Source organism: Thunnus thynnus, chromosome 22, assembly GCF_963924715.1.
Source record: "Thunnus thynnus chromosome 22, fThuThy2.1, whole genome shotgun sequence".
Classification (NCBI taxonomy): Eukaryota; Metazoa; Chordata; class Actinopteri; order Scombriformes; family Scombridae; genus Thunnus; species Thunnus thynnus.
In genome coordinates, this window is record NC_089538.1 from 4,161,546 (window position 1) to 4,182,640 (window position 21,095).

The 21,095-nt window shown below is 37.9% G+C and overlaps 1 protein-coding gene across 1 annotated transcript; it reads right to left on the reverse strand.

The window, feature by feature from the left end:
- Positions 1-7,341: 7,341 nt before the first annotated feature.
- LOC137174495 (uncharacterized) lies at positions 7,342-13,787 on the reverse strand. The gene is made up of 9 exons (XM_067579822.1): positions 13,637-13,787; positions 12,513-12,649; positions 12,122-12,271; positions 10,363-10,519; positions 9,375-9,484; positions 8,529-8,576; positions 8,111-8,228; positions 7,742-7,856; positions 7,342-7,637 (listed from the first exon to the last, which is right to left on the reverse strand). Exons 2-8 carry the CDS (start codon positions 12,592-12,594, stop codon positions 7,742-7,744), a joined length of 780 nt encoding a protein of 259 aa, XP_067435923.1. The 5' UTR covers positions 12,595-12,649; positions 13,637-13,787; the 3' UTR covers positions 7,342-7,637.
- Positions 13,788-21,095: the final 7,308 nt, after the last annotated feature.

The window sequence follows — 21,095 nt, forward strand, 5'->3', positions numbered from 1 at the left end:
GAATGGTGTGGCAGTATAAAAAACATTGTTTTAAATAAAAACAAAAATGTATCCTTACAACTTAACGAGATGGATGACCAGGTGGAAGAAGAAGGTGGACACTTGGGGAGACTGAAGTTACTGTTATTATTCTCAACGTGAGCTGGTCAAAAAGGTGCAAGTGAAGTGTGAACAGGGAGAATTAGTATGTAACTACAGCTCTATGAATTCTGGATGAACAACAGATGTATATCTACTCATTAACACGGCAGAAAACAGCTACAACATGTTGTAAAATGTTGTCAAATACCTTTTTTTCTCTTCTTTTTAATAAAATAGCTATTGAGAATCAAAATACAAAAAAAATCCTGACATTATTTTTGATCTCAAAAGGGGATGACAAAACATATGATATCAGTTGAACTATAATTTATCATCTTGATGAGCAAAAGGGAAACTCAACCCTGCTTCCCTTCTCGAGAATCTCTTATTACATTTTCTCATTAATTTCATTATTTATTGTCATCATTTATAGATAGGGAATGTCCAACAGAACACAAACATAGCATCACATGACGGTAAAACTCACTTCTTATATATTCAGGTTCAATCAATACAGTTTTCTCTCTCAGGTAATTAACATGGCCAGAGGAAACTCCTGCTGAAGCATGTTGAATGTAGACTCCATTCACTGGATGTGAGGATCCTCGTTCTCCCCTCTCACCATGGGGACGGTTATGTAGAATGAATCGAACCTCAGTGTCAAGTTTAGACTGATGGCTGGGGGTTGGTTGAGTAAATACAGTCTTGTCGACAAGTCAATTCACAGGAAAAGATTATTAATGTTACATTTAGAAAACATCCGCCAAGGGAACTGCTCACATTTAATAAGCTACAGAAAAATTATGTGTTAGCAAATATATAAAATAACACACTTACTTCCCTTGATATTTATTTTTAAAGATCAGTTAAACTGTAGAAAAATGCATTTTATAACTTAACCTCTAGTGGTGTAAAATCATACAGATAGTTTTGGTTTTATCTGACCAGATGACCAACCTCTGATATTTCTGCCTCCACCATGCACAATAAAAAAAAAAAAAAATCAACAGTAATGTGTCTTTCTCGAAACGGTGTCCTGAGTGCTTAGGATTATCCACAATATAGTCTGCTGACAGATTTCAATGGAGCAACTTTCTATCAAAAAAGGAATCCCAATAAAAATAATTGATAATGTGTTTTGTGGAGACATTGATTCTGGGAAGACGTGTGTTTTCATTTTTCATTAATGTGAATACTGTATTGCGGCAAAGGCAGAAAGTCATACACCGTCATCTTAAAATGACACTCCAGCGGTTTAGTGCTGCACTTCCATTAAGATGTGGAACTCACAAGAGACAAATTAAAAACAGAGTGGTCAAAACTGAACCATTAACTGTCCCGATAAATCATGTCAGTGAGTGAGTGAGAATCCTGGAACTGGCTCACCTAAATGTAATGCAGCCATCATTAATGTTATTAACTCCACCTGTGGTTTTCCTGCTTTGACAGTCAAAATGTCTGCTGTGAAAAGGGTCTAGAACGCTCTTCCAGATACACAGAAAACAATACAACTGTTTTTACAAACTGAGTAGCGTTCCCCAAGACAAATAAACTGAATTTGATGTGTAAAATCAGTGGAATAACTCTTTAAAACCAGGGCAAATTAAACCAAAACTGTATGTAAGAGAGAAAATATATTGTTAAATCATTTGAGTGAGCCAACCCTTTAATATTAGTATGGCTCAGAATGAATATAATGTTCTATAAGCTGAACAAAGGGGGGGGGGGTGTCTGTTTCTGTGTGTGTGGTCAAAATGATCTCCGTGGGGAGGGGGGATTTCCAGCTTCTCTTGCATTGCCATCAACTGCAGCTGGTGTGAGTCTGAACAGAAACCTTCCTCATCTTTCAGGCTGACACTGTGAGAAATAAAAATCATTATTTAGTTCTCTAATGATAATAAACAGACAAATTTGAGAGTCTGTCATAATGAATCACTAATATGTTTCTGGTTGAAAAGTACGAACTGGGAACAAAATTCACATCTCTATCTGTTGCATCAAATCTATTGCTCACTTCCATCCACAAGATATAAGTACTTGTCTTTCTCAATTTCTGCCACATTATCCTGAGTAAATGTGGGTAACTCTGTGGTTGGGTCCAGTGGAGCAGGAGAAGTGACCAAAGGTTCTTCATTGCTACCTGCCACAGTTGTAGGTTCAGACCTGTGGCTGGGGGGTGGGGGGCTGGTGGGGTCAGTTGAGCAATATATTTTTATCAAGTCATTTTTATCAGTTAGCAATACAGTTCATGCAATACAATTCACCTTCAACTTACAGGATAGGTTCAAAATCTTTCAAGTCTGTCTTAAAACCAAATTAACATCGAAACAGTTTTTTCTTGCCATAATCATTCCTCCTGTTCTCACTGATTATTAGAAGATCCCTTCGTAATGTACTTGCAATGTAAGTGATGGGGGACAAAATACACAGTCCTCCTGTGCAAAAATGTATTTAAAAGTTTATCTGAAGTAAAGTGTTTTCCTATTGAGCTGCAGAAGAAGGATTATAACAAAAACAGGGAATTTGGCACTAAAAAGACAGTAAATTCGGACTTATGCACAGTAGTGCTTTGAGCTAAATGCTAACATCAGCATGCAAACATGCTCACAATGACAATGTTGACGAACTCATGCTAGTAGGTACCATGTTTATCATGTTCACCATCTTAGTTGTGTGTGTTATGTGTTAGCATTAGTACTTAACAAAAAATACAGCTGAGGCTGATGGGAATGTTGACATCGCCATCCCTAAGCCACACCACTAGCATGGCTATACGTAAATTAAAGTCATAATTGGTGTTTACTTTAGATTTTTCTATCTTGGCAGACTGGCACAAACATCTCATTCACTCACTCTCTCACAATCTTACATACACACACAAATAGTACTTACATGAATGCAGCGGAGCATGTTTTACTGGACGGCCAGATTGTTGTGCTTAACACTGGGGAGGTCTCAGTTGGCAGTTTCATGTTGTTCTCTTTGCAGCGACATCCTGTGTGGTCGACTTCACTGGTAACACAGTGCCACTTGTGACAATTGGCAGGAGGTCAGGTTGAGTTGACTGTTCAGGCAGTTGGGTTGATTCCCAGTATGTTGGGTTTGGCTGTGTGGTTGGCTGTTTAAGCTCTTGGGTTGATTCCCTGTTTGCTTGCGTGGACTGTTTCGGTAGCTGGGTTGCATGTTTGGTTGGATGAGCTGACTTTGTGGGCAGCTGGGTTGATGGTTTTAGTTGCTGGGTTGGCTCTTTGGGTAATTTGGGTGCCTTCTTAATTGGTTGGGGGGGCTGTTTGGGTAGCTGGGTTGCATGTTTGGTTGGGTGAGCTGACTTTATGGGTAGCTGGGTTGACGGTTTCAGTTGCTAGGTTGGCTCTTTGGGCAGTTTGGGCGCCTGCTTAGTTGGTTGGGGGGGCTGTTCAGTTGCCTGGGCATGTTTGGTCGGGCAAGCTGACTTTGTTGGCAGTTGGGTCACTGGTTTGGAGCTGGTGAACTGAGAGTTGTCAGACATCTCCAGGCAAAACTCTCCAAAACGCACAGAATTTTCAGGTTCAGTTATTGTTTGTGTCTCCCACTCTTCATCTGGTGAGGAAAAGGAAAAGAAAAATGTGACAGGAATTGTGAAAGAAAAAAAGGAGTGGAGTCTTATCTCTCTTAGATAATGCAAATGTTTTCTGGTTGGTTTTTAGGCCCCTTAGCTGTCATGAGCCCAGCAGTTAGAGCAATGTAATGTATTTGTGTACGATAAACTATTTTCAAGGGCATGGTGTCAGTACATGGATTACCTAGAAATAATAATTTATTAACTATTTAATTAATGTTTTATTGAAAATAAAAATACATATTAATCTTCTATCAATAAATATTGATGTCACAATTTTGCAAGTTTGCATGTTTTTTTTACAAGTTTGCATGCCAAGAGCCCTTACATGATGAAACAGTCTTATTATCTGGGATCTATATTGAAGTTCTTAATTCTGTTTTGTACTCCTATAATGAATAGTTATAAAATTGCTGGTTATTTTTATGGGGATGATAATGTAATAAATAGCATCGAACTGCAAAGTCTAGAAAGAGATCAACCACTGGACTCACTCTCTTCAGTTGGTTGGAGCAAGAGAGTCATCAAAAGCAGTTTTCCGAGGATGCAAAGGCCTGTCATGGATTGGATCATATGTACGACAAGCTCTCAGTCAGTACAGTGTCTGTGCAGTATTTAACTTTACGTGAGACCCATAAACTAATCCAATCATTCAGCAACAAGGCAGGAAGGAAGTTCTCTAGCTGAAGATTTTACCTTGTGTTGCAATTCCAAGTGGGTGGCTTCTCACCCACATAGTTGGTCTGTAATGGTTATAAGTTGGCAATAAGTTGTTCTGAGCTGCTGTTACTTTATGTGCTCTACACCCTGATAAACAATTTGAGTTCTGTATTGATGTGTCTGATGAGTTTATTGGGGCACTTTGATGCAGGCTGACAACAGTGGCATAGACTATCCTGTAGCATGATCAAAACCCAGAAAATCTACTAAACTATTGAGAAAGAGGCTTAGAATTTGGATCTGTCTTTAGAGCATTTTTAAAAGTATATCTCCACTGGTTCCAGCAAGGAAGTAGAATCACATAGAGCTCAGCCCAAATTCAGCTTTATCCATTTTAGATATGCAACATGTAAAAGGAAAAATATTTTAGCAGACATTATCAAGACTATCATTTAGATTGTTAAGTTGGCACATATTACACATACACAAGTCTACATACAGTGCATTCAGAGAGTATTTAGACCCCTTCACTTTTTTCACATTTTATTATGTTGCAGCCTTATGCTAAAAATTCATTTTGGCTGTCCACTGATGGTCCCCATCCAACCTGACAGAGCTTGAGAGGATCTGCAGAGAAGAATTGCAGAAAATCCCCAAATCTAGGTGAGCAAAGCTTATGTCAATCCCAAGGAACTCAAGGCTGTAATCGCTGCCGAAGGTGCCTCAACAAAGTACTAAGTAATGGGTATGAATACTTACATCAATGCGATATTTCAGATCTTCCTTTTTAATAAATTTGCAAAAATTTTTAAAATCCCGTTTTCTCTTTTTCATCATGGGGTATTAAGTGTAGATTGATGAGGGGGAAAAATAATTTAAACAATTTTAGCATAAGGCTGCAACATAACAAAATGTGAAAAAAGTGAAGGAGTCTGAATACTTTTTGAATGCACTGTATATGCATATACAACTTCAAATCAAATCCATTCATCAAATACTCTACATTATATAGCGATTACTATAATCATTTCATGGTTCTCCCAGGACTTTTTTGTAGTTTAAGAAAATGTCAGAAATGAAATATACACCTTACACATTGTTTATAAACGTTTAGGTATTTTAATTATGTTGAAAAGCATTTGTCATATGTGCAGTCCAGATATTTTGATTAGAAATTAGAATTTTAGTTCAATGTGAACCAATCTTTTTCACTTGGGAATCAATTAACTTGATAACTTGCTGTACCCACACCAACTTTGGATCAACACAGAACTTGTGCTTGATTGTGAATAGTCTGTAGAGAGAAAATTAAGATGAGCATCTCTGTTAATAACATAGTTCTAATCAAATGTTGATATTTTTTAAATCTCAGAGTCATGTATTTATTGTTGGTCCTGTTGAAAAACAATGTTTTAAGAAAATAATTTAGTATGTTAAGTCATGAAAGTGCAGCTAATATCTAGCATTATGTTCTTGCTTAAAGTAGAACTTTTACTTACATAATGGCATCAATGGGGCCATTTTAAAAGGTAAGTGAAGTATAGGTAGGTGAAGTATAACCCATACAGACACTGTAATAACATTTGGTGTTAAAAAGAAAAGAGAGACCAAGATAGTTTGATCAACTTAATATCATCAACAGTTGCTGTCATTTTAAGTAAATGTCACTGAAAGTACAACATAACGCAAAAATTCTAATGTGAGCACTCCTACTGGGATTTAAGAAAGAATACGGCAGCATTATGATGATTATCTAAAGGAATCAGTGCTTTCAAATATAAAACTACAGCCCATGTAAATTCTTGAAGGCAAACACATTAAATGTCAATTACTGAAAAAATGGCAAGTAAGAATAGAATCAAAAATAGGTTTTATATGATAAAAATCTTAAGGATTGTTCCTTTAAAGATCCCCTCCAGATATCTATTAGGACATTTAAAAATACTTTGCTTGGAACAATAATGTTTGTCTGATATGGAATTTCCACCCCCAAAAAGAATATTTACCACATTAAAATCCATAAAATGATATCTACTCCTTCTCCCTCATGAAAAATGTGAATATATGAATATTGAAATTGTTCATTTCAAAAGTTGAACTGCTGTACACAAGATGTCTCCTACTTCACTGTTAAGTCCATTCTCAGTGTTTAATTTGCAGTGTAATTCTAGAGTTGCACTTTGATTGATGTGCATAAACTGTGTCTGTACATACTATATGAAATTATATGGTGTGAAATTGGGACACGGTTATTATTTTTTATGCATTTTTGCCTTCTATTGATGGTATGTAGTTGAGAAACTAACAGGAAACACGAGGAGGGAGATAAATTGTTGGATTTGAACCAGGGACATTGTGGTTTAGATGGTACAGTACACTCCTTTGCCCCTGGGCCACCATGACATCCTTGACTTTTTATTTGATCTTGAAGACATTTCACAATCCATCAATCCAGTTGTAGTAGATGAATGTGATCATCATGGATGATTGATAAACGATCTAAGACTAAATGACAAACCCAGTTTCCTGTAACCACTTCTTCATGTCCCATGAGCTGGATGGTTGAGAATCATCACAGACATGAGGAATTTTTAACAGGTCTAGTTAATCCTTCACCATGTTGTCATCAAGTCAATGAAAACCAGCTTTGATTAATGAGTTGCAGACCGACTTTCCTGAGTGTTTTTGCTTATAGTATTGACGGATGTTTTATGTTGTCAGTTATTGACTCAAGTTGATGCCAAATGGATAAGAGAGTAGAGATTATTGGAATAAAGTTAAGCCTGCTTTGTTTCATTAGTATCCAGTAAAAACGTCATCTTGGGGGAACGGTGCAACTATTTCCCCTGAAAATCAACCATAGGATCACCAAATCAGGACAGAACTGATGTAAAACAGCTTTGTTGGATGTTTTCCTAACTATTAGAGACCCAATAAGCCTTTGGTTTGTGTTGTTTTTTTATTTGATATAGAAAGACACAAAGTACAATTAGAGTGATAATACAAAAATATGAAAATCTATTGTACAAGTGGTTGTCACATACACATCACACACACACCTTCATGCACACATACACACTGCAAATATCTATATAATCGATACTGGCAATAACATGGAAGATATGGTATGTCTGTGTTATAGTGAACTGTGTACTTGATTTACACTCTGTCAGCAACAAGAAATGCCTAATCTACTAAAACGTAATCTGATCTATCTGGTTAAAGGTGACAAATGATAGCTGACAGGCAGGTGAAACAGCTGCTCTCCTCTCTTGCGTCCTTCTCTTCTTTTAACAGTCTACAAAGATGAAAGTTTTATGATGAAGAATTTACACAGTCCCTCAGTATTTTTGCAGGACATTAAAGCGCATCATTGTGTAAGCATGTTGTGTAACTTCTTACCTAATTCTGCATTCTCCGATTCAGAACCTCAACCAGATCTTTGACCCATTGCTCTTCTGGATTGGCACAGAGGATCTGCCGTTTTTTATGCGTGGGCCTCTTCTTCATCAGAATCCTACACATATCAGGATTATTATGTAACATATGTTATTATACTTATTGCACAAGATTCAGAAGTCAAAGACACCAGTGTGCACATTTTAAAGTTCTGCTCTAAGGTTGAATCAATCACTTCCTCAATAAGCAGGTTTTCTTTTTCCATTAGTCTTTGCCAAATCATTATAGTGGGACTTTCAACAATGTAGCTGCTTCATGGAGGGAAATGCTCAGTAAGGGCCAAAAGAGAAGGACATGACATTTGTCACTCACAAAACAGCTCTGATGTTGCAATCACCATCTGGTTCCTGTATCATGTAACTCTCTATTTTTTTTTTTGTATTTGCTTTCATCCCGTGGATAAAGCCAAGGCAGCAGGTGCCATAGTAGCCTGCAGAGAAAGATAGAGTTGAGTTAGAAGAGGATAAACTGCCCCATATGACAATGTCTCTCTTCTGGAGAAATTGAGCAATCACTCTGTACAGTATGGAGAGAAAAAAAGGTCTGTTCACTGGTACCTGGTTATTTCTAAACACTTTTGTATGAACATGTTAATAATAAAAATGTCACCACAGGCCCTGTAAATCACTATTAATTCAGTAACATACTGTATCATGAAATTATCATTTTTTTCAGAGAAAACCACAAAGCACAAGAGTGATTTTAGGATTTGAAAAGATGCAGGACTTACTGGATATCTGAACTGATGAACTGATGAGCTGATGAACTGAAGACCTCTCTATTAAGAAATGACAAAATTGAAAGATATAGTCTCTCTCTCTCTCTCTCTCTCTCTCTCTCGCGCGCTCACACACACATACACACACACACACACACACACACATACACACACACACACACGCACACGCACACGCACACGCACGAGCACACACACACACATACACACACACACACACACAGACCTCTGAACTGCTGCCCTTATCTCTGATTTGTTCAGTGCTTAGTAATAGATGATGAATATCTGAAAAATGTTGAGGATTAAACCATGAAAGACTCCCTCCACATATGTATTAAGACATAGAAAAATACTCTGCATAAAATGCCAACTCCTTCTTCTCCCTCATTCTCCCTCCCTCATTGTAGAAATATTGTTCATTTCAAAAGTTGAACTGCTGGACACAAGATGCCTCCTACTTCATTATTAAGTCCATTCTCAGTGTTTGTGCACTGGAGGCTTCAGGTTTCCACATCACACTTGTGTAAGTTACATACTGGACCACTATTGGCTCTAAACTAGTTGTTATGTCACCAATCATGCTCATAGGCCCATCCCCTAAAATCAGATTTTCAGTGAGCACAGAGAAAGTTTCCACTTTCAGCAGGTGAACATGAAAACAGATGTCAAGTGTCAAACTCTGCACGTACATACATCATTCTGCACAGTGAAGCTCAAACATCCAAGTGAATTAACAATAAACGAAACATATATTTGAGTGGAGGGGGACTTCAAGTAGATGACAAGCAGAATTTAGTTTCAAACTTTGGGATGGAGAAAGAAAACCCATGTCGAGCACACCTTCTGATCCCTGGTTCTGATTGGTGGTTGTCAATTCGATGGCAGAGGTAACCTCTGACGATGTCTGTCCAAGCAGAGGAGGACTAGATGGAGTCATCTCATCCGAGTCTCTACTAAATTTAAGTAGAAAATATATGTAAGTAGCCTAAAAGATCAGGCAGTGCTGAGGTAAAATGTGACCTCAGCACTCTGTACATTACTCCATAATTCAGTCAGTCACTTCCTACACAAACCTTAGAGATAAGACCTTAAGACCCTAAGATAAAACATTTTTCTGTTATTTTCAGGCAGTTTGTATCTTCAAAGGAATTTTTGTGATCCCACAGATCTCTACTTCTGGCCCCAGAATGAAAAATTGTTTTCCTGAGGGTTAACTCACTATTTCCACAGGTTGCCCCTCTCCACTCTGCTCTTCTTCTTCTGGGATGTACATTAAAGTTGTTAAGTTCAGATTTAATTGTTACAGTAGATACTTGTGTATAGCTGAATAATATTTAGGTACAAATATAACACTTGGACTTTTCCCTTAAGGCTAGCAACTCATGGACTACAAAGTTATGTTTGTGTTATTATTTTATTGTGCATTGTGCCTCAAACTATGCATTGTTTCTACTGTTCAAAGATCCAGAACTTATGAAACAAGAGGAGCGATGGCAGAAAAGCAGATTTCTACATCAATGCAAACTTCCATGTTGGGAAACTTCATGCTAATCCAATACAGAAAAGAGAAAATGTGATAACAAACAAATAATATGCTACTGCATCTGGTGAAATTACTAATGCTACTGACATTACCACATGTAGTGTACTGCTGCCACTATTTCTAAGCATATTGCTAAGCATAAACCGGTGCAAATGCTGCTGCTGCTTTACCATTACTGTACTAATACATGTTAGTAGCATTTTCACCACCACTATTTCTACTACAGTTCTGATGATAAAAAATACAGCTATTAATACAAAGCACAAACAATAAACATTAACTTACATTATCTTGGGTTCACATCCTGGTGCAGGAGGTCTGAGGTCTATATCTGACAACTGTGACAAATCTTTTTTTTGTGTATGTGTATCATTACACTGACGGCTTTGTTGACTTTCAGTCTTATTTTGGTCCTCTTGGTGTTGGTTGCTCCCCTCGCTGGCTGTGGGAAACACATCTGGATGTAAGCAACGTAACTGGCAACGTAAGGGATAATACCCAACACTTCAGGAATGTCAGGTAGTTCTTGCCTCTATGTCATGCATTACAATGATGGAACGTACAAACCTGGATGTTATTATCCTGCTTATTAGCATGGCCACTGGTCTCATGTCAGCAAATTTAAAATATCAGTCATTCATTTACTCAAAAAGCCCAACTAATTTTGATGTCGCTTTTCTCACTCACTGTTGTTGCCCATACCTACACCTAAATACTTGCACAGTAATTGCCATTAAACACCTGTGTCACACGTGTTCAGTTACAACAAGTTATTACACACCTGTCAGTCAATCTGAATGAAGAAGTCTCTGTGGCCATGGTACAACATACTCGAAACAACAATGCTGGACAGCTGACACCATTAGCTTACAGACATTATAGAATAATAATGTTGGTTAAAATTTACATTATATCCTAGCAGAGGCATTGTGCCCATTAAACTTAACATGTGTTCCCTCAGATATTTGAGATTGGATTTAGAAATGTTAAATTCTACATTCACAAGCATTTTTAATTAGCTTTAATAATATAATATATAAACAAAAGTCACTTTTCTGTATATTTTATTTGTATTTATCTCTGCCTGCTACCCACAATCCCCTCTCTCTGTTAAGGCTCCTCAGTTCTTTCCAGATAGAACACGTAATATCAGTGAAGCTCGTAGAGCAGCTCAGCCGCGGCTGTGGAAGTTGTGTAGAATTTATTCAAATTGTGGTTGTGCCAACTGCAGTGTGAATAACCAGTTGAAGCTCATGCTATAAATACTGTTAAATAAATGACTTGAATGAATTTGTTATTTGTTCCCCTGTTTAAAGTGACTTTAGCATCAGTGGTTTCAACTATAACTCACGAGTCAATAGCATTAGTGTTGGCTTGTTGTCCTTTGCTATTAGCTCAATTATTGTTTTTGCCAAAGTAAATTTGGAACATTGAAATGCCTCGTACAAAACAGGATGGACAAGGAGATGTTATATAATCAGTGGTGCTGGCTAGCTTCCCAGCTCTGACCAGCTAACATTAGCCCTGAGTTTAAAGCGTCCTCACTAACATTTCTTGTTCAATATTGCTGTTAATTGCAATATAGCGTCAATAAGTGTAATTAGTTATAGATAATTATTGGTAATAACTTGGTTTGGTGTGAACAAACATATGCATTGTGAAACTGTGCCTCCTCAAAAGAATTGACTGCACAAAGCCTCTGGTATGAAATATGTAATATGTGTATGCAGAGTTTCAATGATCAGAACAGTCAGTCTGGCTCTGAATTTAAAAGCCTTCAAGCTTCAGCTAGACACCCTGTGTACACCACTGGCTTTCTTTCTTTTTTATGAGTGACAACAGAACTAAGTATAGCAATGCATGAATTTAATGAAAACATTGTTGTTTACAACAGGAAAGAAAAATTATGACATTTTTTAAAAATACCAAAAATATATACACATGGCATGAAATTGTAACTGTATCAAATGCGAATATACTGTATGTACTCAGTATATGCCTTATAATAAGGATGTGACAGTTGAAGCAACAGAGACGGACTTACCTTCAGATGTCGTGTTGATGATTTTATTAGAGGTGATGTTGACTGAATGTAGATTTGATGTCCAGTTCATATCAGATTGAGGCTGAATACAAAACTCTCCAAATAGCATCTCCTCATCAGTGTTTTCAGTGTTTCTTCTCTGTACAAACACTGTCAGACAAACACATAACACAAATTACCAAAATTCAAATATCACAGTACAATTCAGTAACTTTTACTACTAATCATAATTTGTTCCACATTGGTAATTTGAAGGCAACACAATGCAATGTACACAACAAATCTGATAATCACTATAACAATTTGTGATATACTTTATTTGCATTATCAATGTGTATGTTTAAAACTAGGTAAAGAGGAACAGATTTCCAGTGGCAAAAGCTTCTCTTACCTGAGAAGGGATATGGCTGTAAAAAGAAGGCAATCCATACAATGTTCAGGAGCACCATGATGATCTGGGCAGTCCACTGCATGTTTCTGTCTGCTGATGTAATGTACCTTCACTCTGTTAATGCTGCCACACAGTATCTGTGTGGGATACATTTACAGGCATATACATATACGTGTTTGTTGCAGGGTTGTTTTTAACCACAAAACCAACAGTACATCCGGTGTAGAATGTGTGATTAACCTTGGCACGCAGGTGTCACACACTACTATATATATCAAATACAGACTGGACTGAAGTATTAGATATATGTTTTGAGTTACATTTCCTCTACATTTTTTCTTTTTTCTTTTTCTTTATCAGTTTTTATTAAAATGATAACATTATATGTGCTTATTACATTATCCACTAAACACTAAAACTAAAACTAAAACAGCATGCATTTGTGAAGGCTGATTAATATATAATTTCAGATGGAAGACACTTAAAGCTGTTGATAAAATATTTCAATATTTTAATAGTTTTAATGCAAAAATCTAAAACTATTACCATTATTAATCTAAACTATCCCCGTGGCCATGAACACCTATGTCCCTGTTTTCAATTCTCACCGGAGACCTCTGTTGCATCCCCCTTTCAGCCAGTCATTAACTGTCATCTCACCACTATTTCTATCTAATAAAGACATAAAATACCCTAAAAAATATTTTATTCAAATTATTTCTAGAATGTACATAACAGAATAGAAATAAAAAGTAAATTTGCACCAATATGGAATTTCAGGGCCATTAACAATAACAAATAATAATCTAATTGTTGTTACTGATACTGATGCAATAAATGCTAATATTATCATTACAAATGCAAAAATGTGACAATTGACAATAAATATATACTTTGGCACAGGGCATCTGTGACCTTCCAAATGCACCTTTGGTAATTTGGTGGCCAAGCACCAGGGTGAGATCAGAAAGAATACATCATGATACATTATAGGTGGGTGTGTTGGAGGCTGCCGTATATAAAATGAAAGTAGAATTTAAATGTGGTCTGGTGTTGTGGATGTCATATTTCTTCGAAAATGTTGAGCACACTAATTCACCAATATGTGGTCTTACTTCACTTACTTTAAGACGGTCTTCAGGAACTTTTGAATGATAGGTAACACGACTAGTGGCTTCTGAGCATGCTGGTAGAAATTGACAAAGAGGTTGTAGGGACCTCAGGGGAATTCAGTCCCAGTGCAGGAGGAGGACTAGCTGTAGTGGTCTCATCCAAGTCCCTATCAGTCAAAATTCATGACAATACTGTTTAGTTACAGCAGGTTGAAAAACAGCATTTTAAAACATATTGTAATTGTATAGACATGTGGACCCACAAAACGAAAGTCTTTGTCTAATGTGGAGAACAAGTGAGCTTGACAATTAAGCCCACCTCCACTGGCTGGTCTGCAAGTAATTCAAAATGTTTGGGAACTGCTGGTTCTACTTAACTAAGGCCCTGGTTGATTTGGAGACATCTGGTGAGTGTTGGTGGAAACAACAAGTAGGTCCCAATAATTCAGGTCCCAGAGTTCTGTTCAAAATCAAACATCAGTGCAGATAACACTGCTTTGAGCTGCCACTCTGTCAGAAATTCAACAAACGAACATCGACTGTTGTATCTGTTTACAGCGCAGCCAAACAAACTGATTTTTTACAGGATTCATCACATCACATTGTTTTAACTAAGAAGACTAAAGATGACAGTCAACAATTTAGGAGCTCTGGCAGCCAACCAGTGAAAACTACTATACAGAGAATCCAAGTACTCACTCAAATGCTGGCCATAAGTAGTATCAAAAATGGGGTTTGATATAATGTAAATCTTAGGATTATAAGTGCTTGTCAGTTCTTAAAGACTTCCCTCTGCTGACTGCATTTGCTGATTGACAGGCTACCTGAATGTTCTGTCCAATAACCGCTGGTGGGAGCGCTGGTGCCGTCTCAAAGACAACCAGCTGCTCCTCCATAAGGATCGTGATGACCTGAAGAGCCACATCGCCTCGCTGCCCCTGCGAGGCTGCGAGGTCAGCCCCGGCCTCGACCACAAACACCCCTTCGCCTTCCGCCTGCTTCGCAACGGCCAGGAGGTGGCTGTACTGGAGGTACCTTATACATGCAAACTCTGCATTACATCCTGCATATGAGGAGATGTGTATTCCTGTGTTTCAGTCTCAACAGTCAAACATTAAAGTTATAACCTTGAAGATTTCATTTCAATAAACGTCTGTTAAGTCACCATCTATCGTCGAATAAGGTAACACAATGGTGATTGAGCCTATGGCCCACTGATTTGCATGGCCCTTGCGTTTGAATTATGATTATTACAAACCAGGTGTCAGTGGCAACTTTCCCGCCATACATTCAAATCAGCAGAGCTGATGCAACTGGTTCTTCATTCGCTTGTGTGTGAAGCGGCTTATCTTTTAAAAGCTTTTTCTTATTGGCTTTTTACTCACAAAGCATTTATTGCACAGACAGTAAGTGTCTCCCCTGTCACACACACAGAAGGCTCAGACTCTCACACTGAGCTGAAATGAAACAAGTGCACATAAATTAGGTAAATAACAAATAAACAGTCCCTGCTGCATTTTGCTGTCATTTATGGTCGCGCTATATCCTCTCTTCTCTATTCCATTCCACTCATGTTTCATTGAGGGGTCCTTGTGTGTGTGTGTGCTGCACACACAGCAGAGCAGAGGACAAGGAACCAGGTGAAGTACTCGAGTTGACAACAACTACACTCGTTACATTACTGTAAGTGCAATAAAAGTTTCGCAAGTAAAAAGCCAATAAGAGTAATTTATTAATGTTGTTTGCGCAAAAGAACAACAACCTGCAATCATCGTAGGTCCTTTAATATCATGCAAACTGGTTCTGTAACTGTCTTTTTCTTCTTCCAGGCCTCCTCCTCTGAGGCAAGGGGTCGCTGGTTGGGGGTTTTGTTGGCTGAGACTGGCTCCACCACTGATCCAGCCACCTTGCACTATGACTACATTGACGTCGAGACCACTGCCAACGTCATCCAGCTGGCCAAGCAGTCCTTCTGGTGAGAGACACACAATCACAGAAACACAAAGTCAAAGAACTGCCATTTGTTTCTAATTGAGTCGTCACTTTTCTCCCCACTTTTTCCTGCTTTTCTTCAGTAATTCAGTATTTTCTAGCTTAGTTTTACTATTTTATTTTACTTTATTTTACTACTACGTTTATTCATGAAGAAATCTTAGAACATTGTAACAAGAAAGACATAAAGTGATATGGTGCTGATGATAGCAATATATTGTGAATGCAAATTTTATAAGTTCATAATTTCACTGGATATAAGTATGTAGATTTATACCTCTGTAGCTTCAGCTGTTTTTCAAAGAAAGAAAGAAAGACAGAGAAAGGAAGTGTTTTTGCTTCCCATCATCTTTTTAAAACAAAAATACTGCCAAATTTCAGATGTTGCCTTTATTTTAACTTTATCTCCTCCATGTACAGTGTATTTTGTGGACTAATGTGTATATTTGAGGTGTTGTGCCTCAAGTGCAGAGCAGAGGCGTCACCCTGGGCCCCACCTGGCTCCTACAACCTCCAGGTCAGAACACTGAGCTGTACTATGCTGTCTTTTACTGTCCTGGTGCTTCATTACTCCTATAGCAGTTTACTTGAAATTGCAAACACCTACCTACATGCCACCATTAGCTGTCTAATTTTTTATGTGTGTGTGTGTGTGTGTGTGTGTGTGTGCGTGTGTGTGTGGTCACTGGCTATGCGACAGACCCAGGAGTCTTCTCCCTCCTTCAGCTGTGACACCAGTCCTGCTCCCTGCTGGTCAACAGTGCCTCACTGCTCTGACGGCAGCAGGGCGGCCAGAAGGCCTCACCAGTCCAGGGACACAGGAAGACCAAGGTCAGAGCTCACAATGCAGACTGGGACTAAAGTGATGTATAATGGTTTGCAATATACAGGGACAGTTTTGGCAGTCCTGTTTCAACATGAGTCCCCTCATGCACAAAGTTCATGAGGACATTTTTTTTTTTCATGAGGACGAATTAACACATCGTCTTATCACCCAACATCAGTGTTGGATCTCACTAATGCTCTTGTGGCTGAATGGGATCAAATCCCTGCAGCCAGGTTCCAACATCTTGTGGAAAGGAAAATTGTTTTTTTTACAGCCTGGATTTTATTTTTGTAGCTCTGACTCATGGTTCTGTCAGTTATGAAAACATCATACTCACCAAAATAATATGTACATTTTTACTATATTTTTTATGACCAGTGTAGGACCTGTAGTACTGGAAACTGTGTTAAGTCACAATAACTAGTATATGAATCAGCAAATAGGGAAAGAGGAACATCACACTTGTGGCAGCAATGCCACGCCAAACTGTGTGTCAGGGTGGAGAGAGGAGGAGAGGAGGAGCAGTGTGTCAAACACAACACACTAGAAGTGAAGCTATTCTATCTTTTTCACTTTTGGATAAAAATAAGTTTGTGTTTGTGGTTTGAACATTTAATCCACTACAAACTCCCCTTTAAATCATTGAAATCCTGCAGCACATGTTCATCAAGCCAAGTTTTATTTAGACTTTTTTATTTATTCTGACAGGTTTGAGGCTAGAGTAGGCAAGTGCCGAAAATGTTTGAAGAAATAATCTTATATATAAGATAATAATAATTTTCTGAAACTATTTTCTACTATTATTTTCTGTGTTGTACAACATTATGTGCATATTTAATTGAATATTACATGTTTTTCTTCTACAGCGTTCATTTAAAATAACCACTGATCTGAATGCTTGTATTAATTCTGAAAAACTACTACTGGTGATAAAATGTCAGTGATAACAGTGATTGACGACTGGTCATTCTCCTGGTTGCCATGACAATTGGTGAAACTACTTTTAGCTTTTATGCTCCAAGCTGCTGGAACATCCCACCCAATCATGTTAAATGTGCTCCAACGCTGTCATCTTTTAAAACTAAACTGAAAACATTCCCTTTCAGTGGTCACTTAATTATTTTATTTTATTCCTACTTTCTTAATGGTATTAGTCTTGTTTATTTTAATTGTGTTTACTTATGCCTAATGTTTTATCTTGTACATTATTCATATGGTGTTTGTGGCTGCAGCTTTCCTGGTAGCTCAGCTCTGTGAAGCACATTGTGCTTCCTCCTGGAATGAAATGTACTCTACAAATAAAGTTTTGTTTGCTTGCTTGATAATATCAAAGACAAATCCATGTAAATGTGGAGCATGCAAACTGAGTGTGTGTCTCTGTTTGTTTGTTTTGCAGGAATGGGAGCAGAAGAACAGCACATAAACCTCTCAACTCCTCACATCAGTCTCATGTTATTTCCTTTTTCTTTTTCTTTTTCTTATTAAGAAATTGTGTTAATATTTATTTTAACTGTTCATACAGTCTGAGAGCATGTTGAGGACACAAGCATAGCATTCACATGAACCAGAACAAGTTGCCTGTTTTAGTAAACTGTAAGTACCACAACATACAGAAATAGCAACCTTTTGAAACTTTTATACTATGGAGCATGTTTAGTGCACAAACTTTCTTCTTCAAGCAACCACCAGTCTCTTTGTTTCCTTTTCACTCAAAATCTGATTCAGTTTGGGTTCAAAAAGGTCAAAACCAAGTATTTATTTGTAAATGTTTAAAGGAAATACTAGCTTCCCTTTGTTTATTTATGTTGATATATTTAAAGTGTTTTTGTAGAATTTGTTTGGCTCCACACGATCATATTTTCTACATCATGACTGGTTGTCATTCATGTGTGTCAGCATCAGCAGACAAAGTGCATCTTTAAGGGTCACAGTAATCACACAGCAGCTGAACAACAATGCAGCTCCTCTCAAAGAGCTATTTATTTCAAGAAGCAGAATTATTCTCAGCATCAATATGAATTCATATTTTATGTCTGTGATGTGGGAGGAATTTGAAGGTATATTAGTGGGTAATGGTGAATCCCCTGTTTTATTTCCTGTTTTCTTGCTGAATGAATACAATCCTGTATTTGTATTGTGGAGAACCTCTGGACACTGACCTCTGGTAGCTGTTTCAGGACAGCAGCTGACAGTTGGTAGGCCCCTTCATCCTGGTTTACTGTCCACTGGCTCTGAAACCAGAGCCCCTCATCTTCATCAGGGCCGTTTTTAGTTGTGTCCATTACCTGAACTGGCAGTTTTTAATATGGAAAACCATATTTTCTCACTTGTCTCTAGTGTTGTGTAGCCATGCAGATACTTTTGGTTGTATTTGTCCAGGTATTGAGATTTCTGCACCAACACAATGAGACTGAATAAAATATTGTTTATGGCACTAACAGCATAATCAATAATTACAAATTCAAACGCAACGTGTCTTTCAAGAAACCTGTTTTCTTAAGTACTATTTTTGCAGTAGAAAGTTTTGGATACAAACACAATACTTGTAAGTAGGATGAGTTCATTGCTGTTCAAAGACATTACTGTTAGCGGCTGGGTCAGTAAAATCAGTCCTTGGGAAACTTCCACTCCCAACATAAAGCTCTGCAAATGAATATCAACTGTAACAATGAGGAAATGAAGCAGCATGTCCGACAACTCCTTCAGGCTCTGCAGGAGGGAGGAGACAGACAGAAACTCAGGGTTTGAAGAAAAGCTGCCAGTGAGCAGGTTAGTTCACAGAGTGAGTTACCACAGTGACTGACCTTCAGTTAAAGTCATCTCACGTGTTTTCACTAAACCCACGATCTGGAACAGACCCCAGGCTAAAGAGAAGTCCCCTTGCTGATGGGTGTAGTCAAAAGTATGCTCTGTTGCATCTGTAACCACACCCAACAGCAATGTCATGATGTACTTACCACACCCCAAAGTACACTTCTCTACATCACAGCAGCAAGGTGAGAAGTTTAACCACTGAAGGTCAGTGAAAAGATTTTCAGCTGCTGTTAAATTGCTAATTTAATAATGTAGGAGCTCACATGCAGTATATATATGCCCAATATGTATGAACATGCCACAACCTGAGGGACAGTGAATGACCTACACACGTGCACGCGCGCGCACACACACACACACACACACACACACACACACACAAATACATGCATAAGATATAGTGTATATAATTAATATATATCAATCTTATTGTTGGAGAAGTACCACTCCATTCTTCAGAGACATGCTGTACCCTCTGGTTTGCATCTTTGTGGAGAAGGATTCATACTGCAGCAGGATAATGACCCCAAACACACCTCAAAGCTTTGCAAGAACTACTTGAAGACCAAAGAAGACCAAGGAGTCCTGACTGTCATGGACTTTCCTCCACAGTCACCTGACCTCAACCCCATTGAACATTCATGGGGCACTTGAAGACTGAGAGAGCCAAACTTTCTGTGACATCACAAGAAGCTCTTTGGAACATTGTCAAATCCTAACGAGGCTCATCAGGTTTTGAACAGACTTGTGGAGTCCATGCCAGCTGGAGTGCATGATGTCATTAAAGTAAAAGGAGGAAATACTAAGATATTCTGTAATTCATGTACCTTTTTCAAATCACTTGTAATGAAAGAAATAGTTTTACATTCAGAACAAATGCAAAATAGAAGTATCTTGACTAGAGGTCTCAGTATGCATCTATTCCACCATTTTATGGTCTATTTAGACCATAAAATGTACTTGTGTCTGTTATTGCCAGTGAGTAGTAGATAGCAAAAACATGAACCAGGTCATCATTTTACACAATAATACATCACCATCATTCAGAATGTCTTAACATTTACATGTATGTATAAGTGAGAGGCTCAGAAGACTTCCTGCTGCCTGAAGGCAACAATATGTAGTAGAGTAGTGGTAGACAAATAGCAGCCATGAGCCAAATCTGGTTGAACTGTCTCCTATTAAACCTGTGAACTGATATTACTCAATTTATTTATATATGTATGTGTGTATTTTCATCTGATGTATATACACATTGGAATCGGTGGAATTTTAATTAGAGGTGTTAACCACATTTAAACATTTCAAACATCCAGCCCAGCCTCTCTGTGAACAGGTATCTTTGGAACTACTTTCTACTGAAGAAATAGTCCCAATGAAAACTGATCACAGTGAATTCTGTTTGGAGTAATGAAGACTCCATAGAGAGATGTTGCTGCTGAATTATCTGAATGACACTTTTTCAACACTGTGAGCACCAAAAAACAAAGAAACAGAAAATTCCATTCACCTCTAATGTATAGAAGAGAAATACAACTGAAACTCTGCACACTAGATACGACTGGAGGTAAGTGAGAAATAAAATATATATATTTTGTAGGTGAGATGAACTGATCCCTTCAAATCATCACCTTTGCACACGACCAAAGTATGACAAAAAAACAGCCTCAAAAATGCTCTGTGGGAACATGAAAATGTGTTGGAGATAAACATTTAAATGTGTGTCAATGCTTTTTGCATACAGAATGCAGCAGACCAGTGACTTTTGCCCCTAACAGAGAAGAGAAGCTGGTGTTGTATTTGACTAGATTTGCCTAAGAACAGCTAATATAGAGGTAG

What these genes read in the sequence shown, in the direction of transcription:
- LOC137174495 (XM_067579822.1), bottom strand. Translation starts at nt 12,594, where the DNA reads ATGCAGTGGACTGCCCAGATCATCATGGTGCTCCTGAACATTGTATGG. An exon ending in ACAGCCATATCCCTTCTCAG is followed by an intron (nt 12,272 to 12,512) that starts GTAAGAGAAGCT and finishes TTTGTCTGACAG; the next exon opens with TGTTTGTACAGAGAAGAAAC. An exon ending in TGCAACATCAGAGCTGTTTT is followed by an intron (nt 7,857 to 8,110) that starts GTGAGTGACAAA and finishes TGATATGTGTAG; the next exon opens with GATTCTGATGAAGAAGAGGC.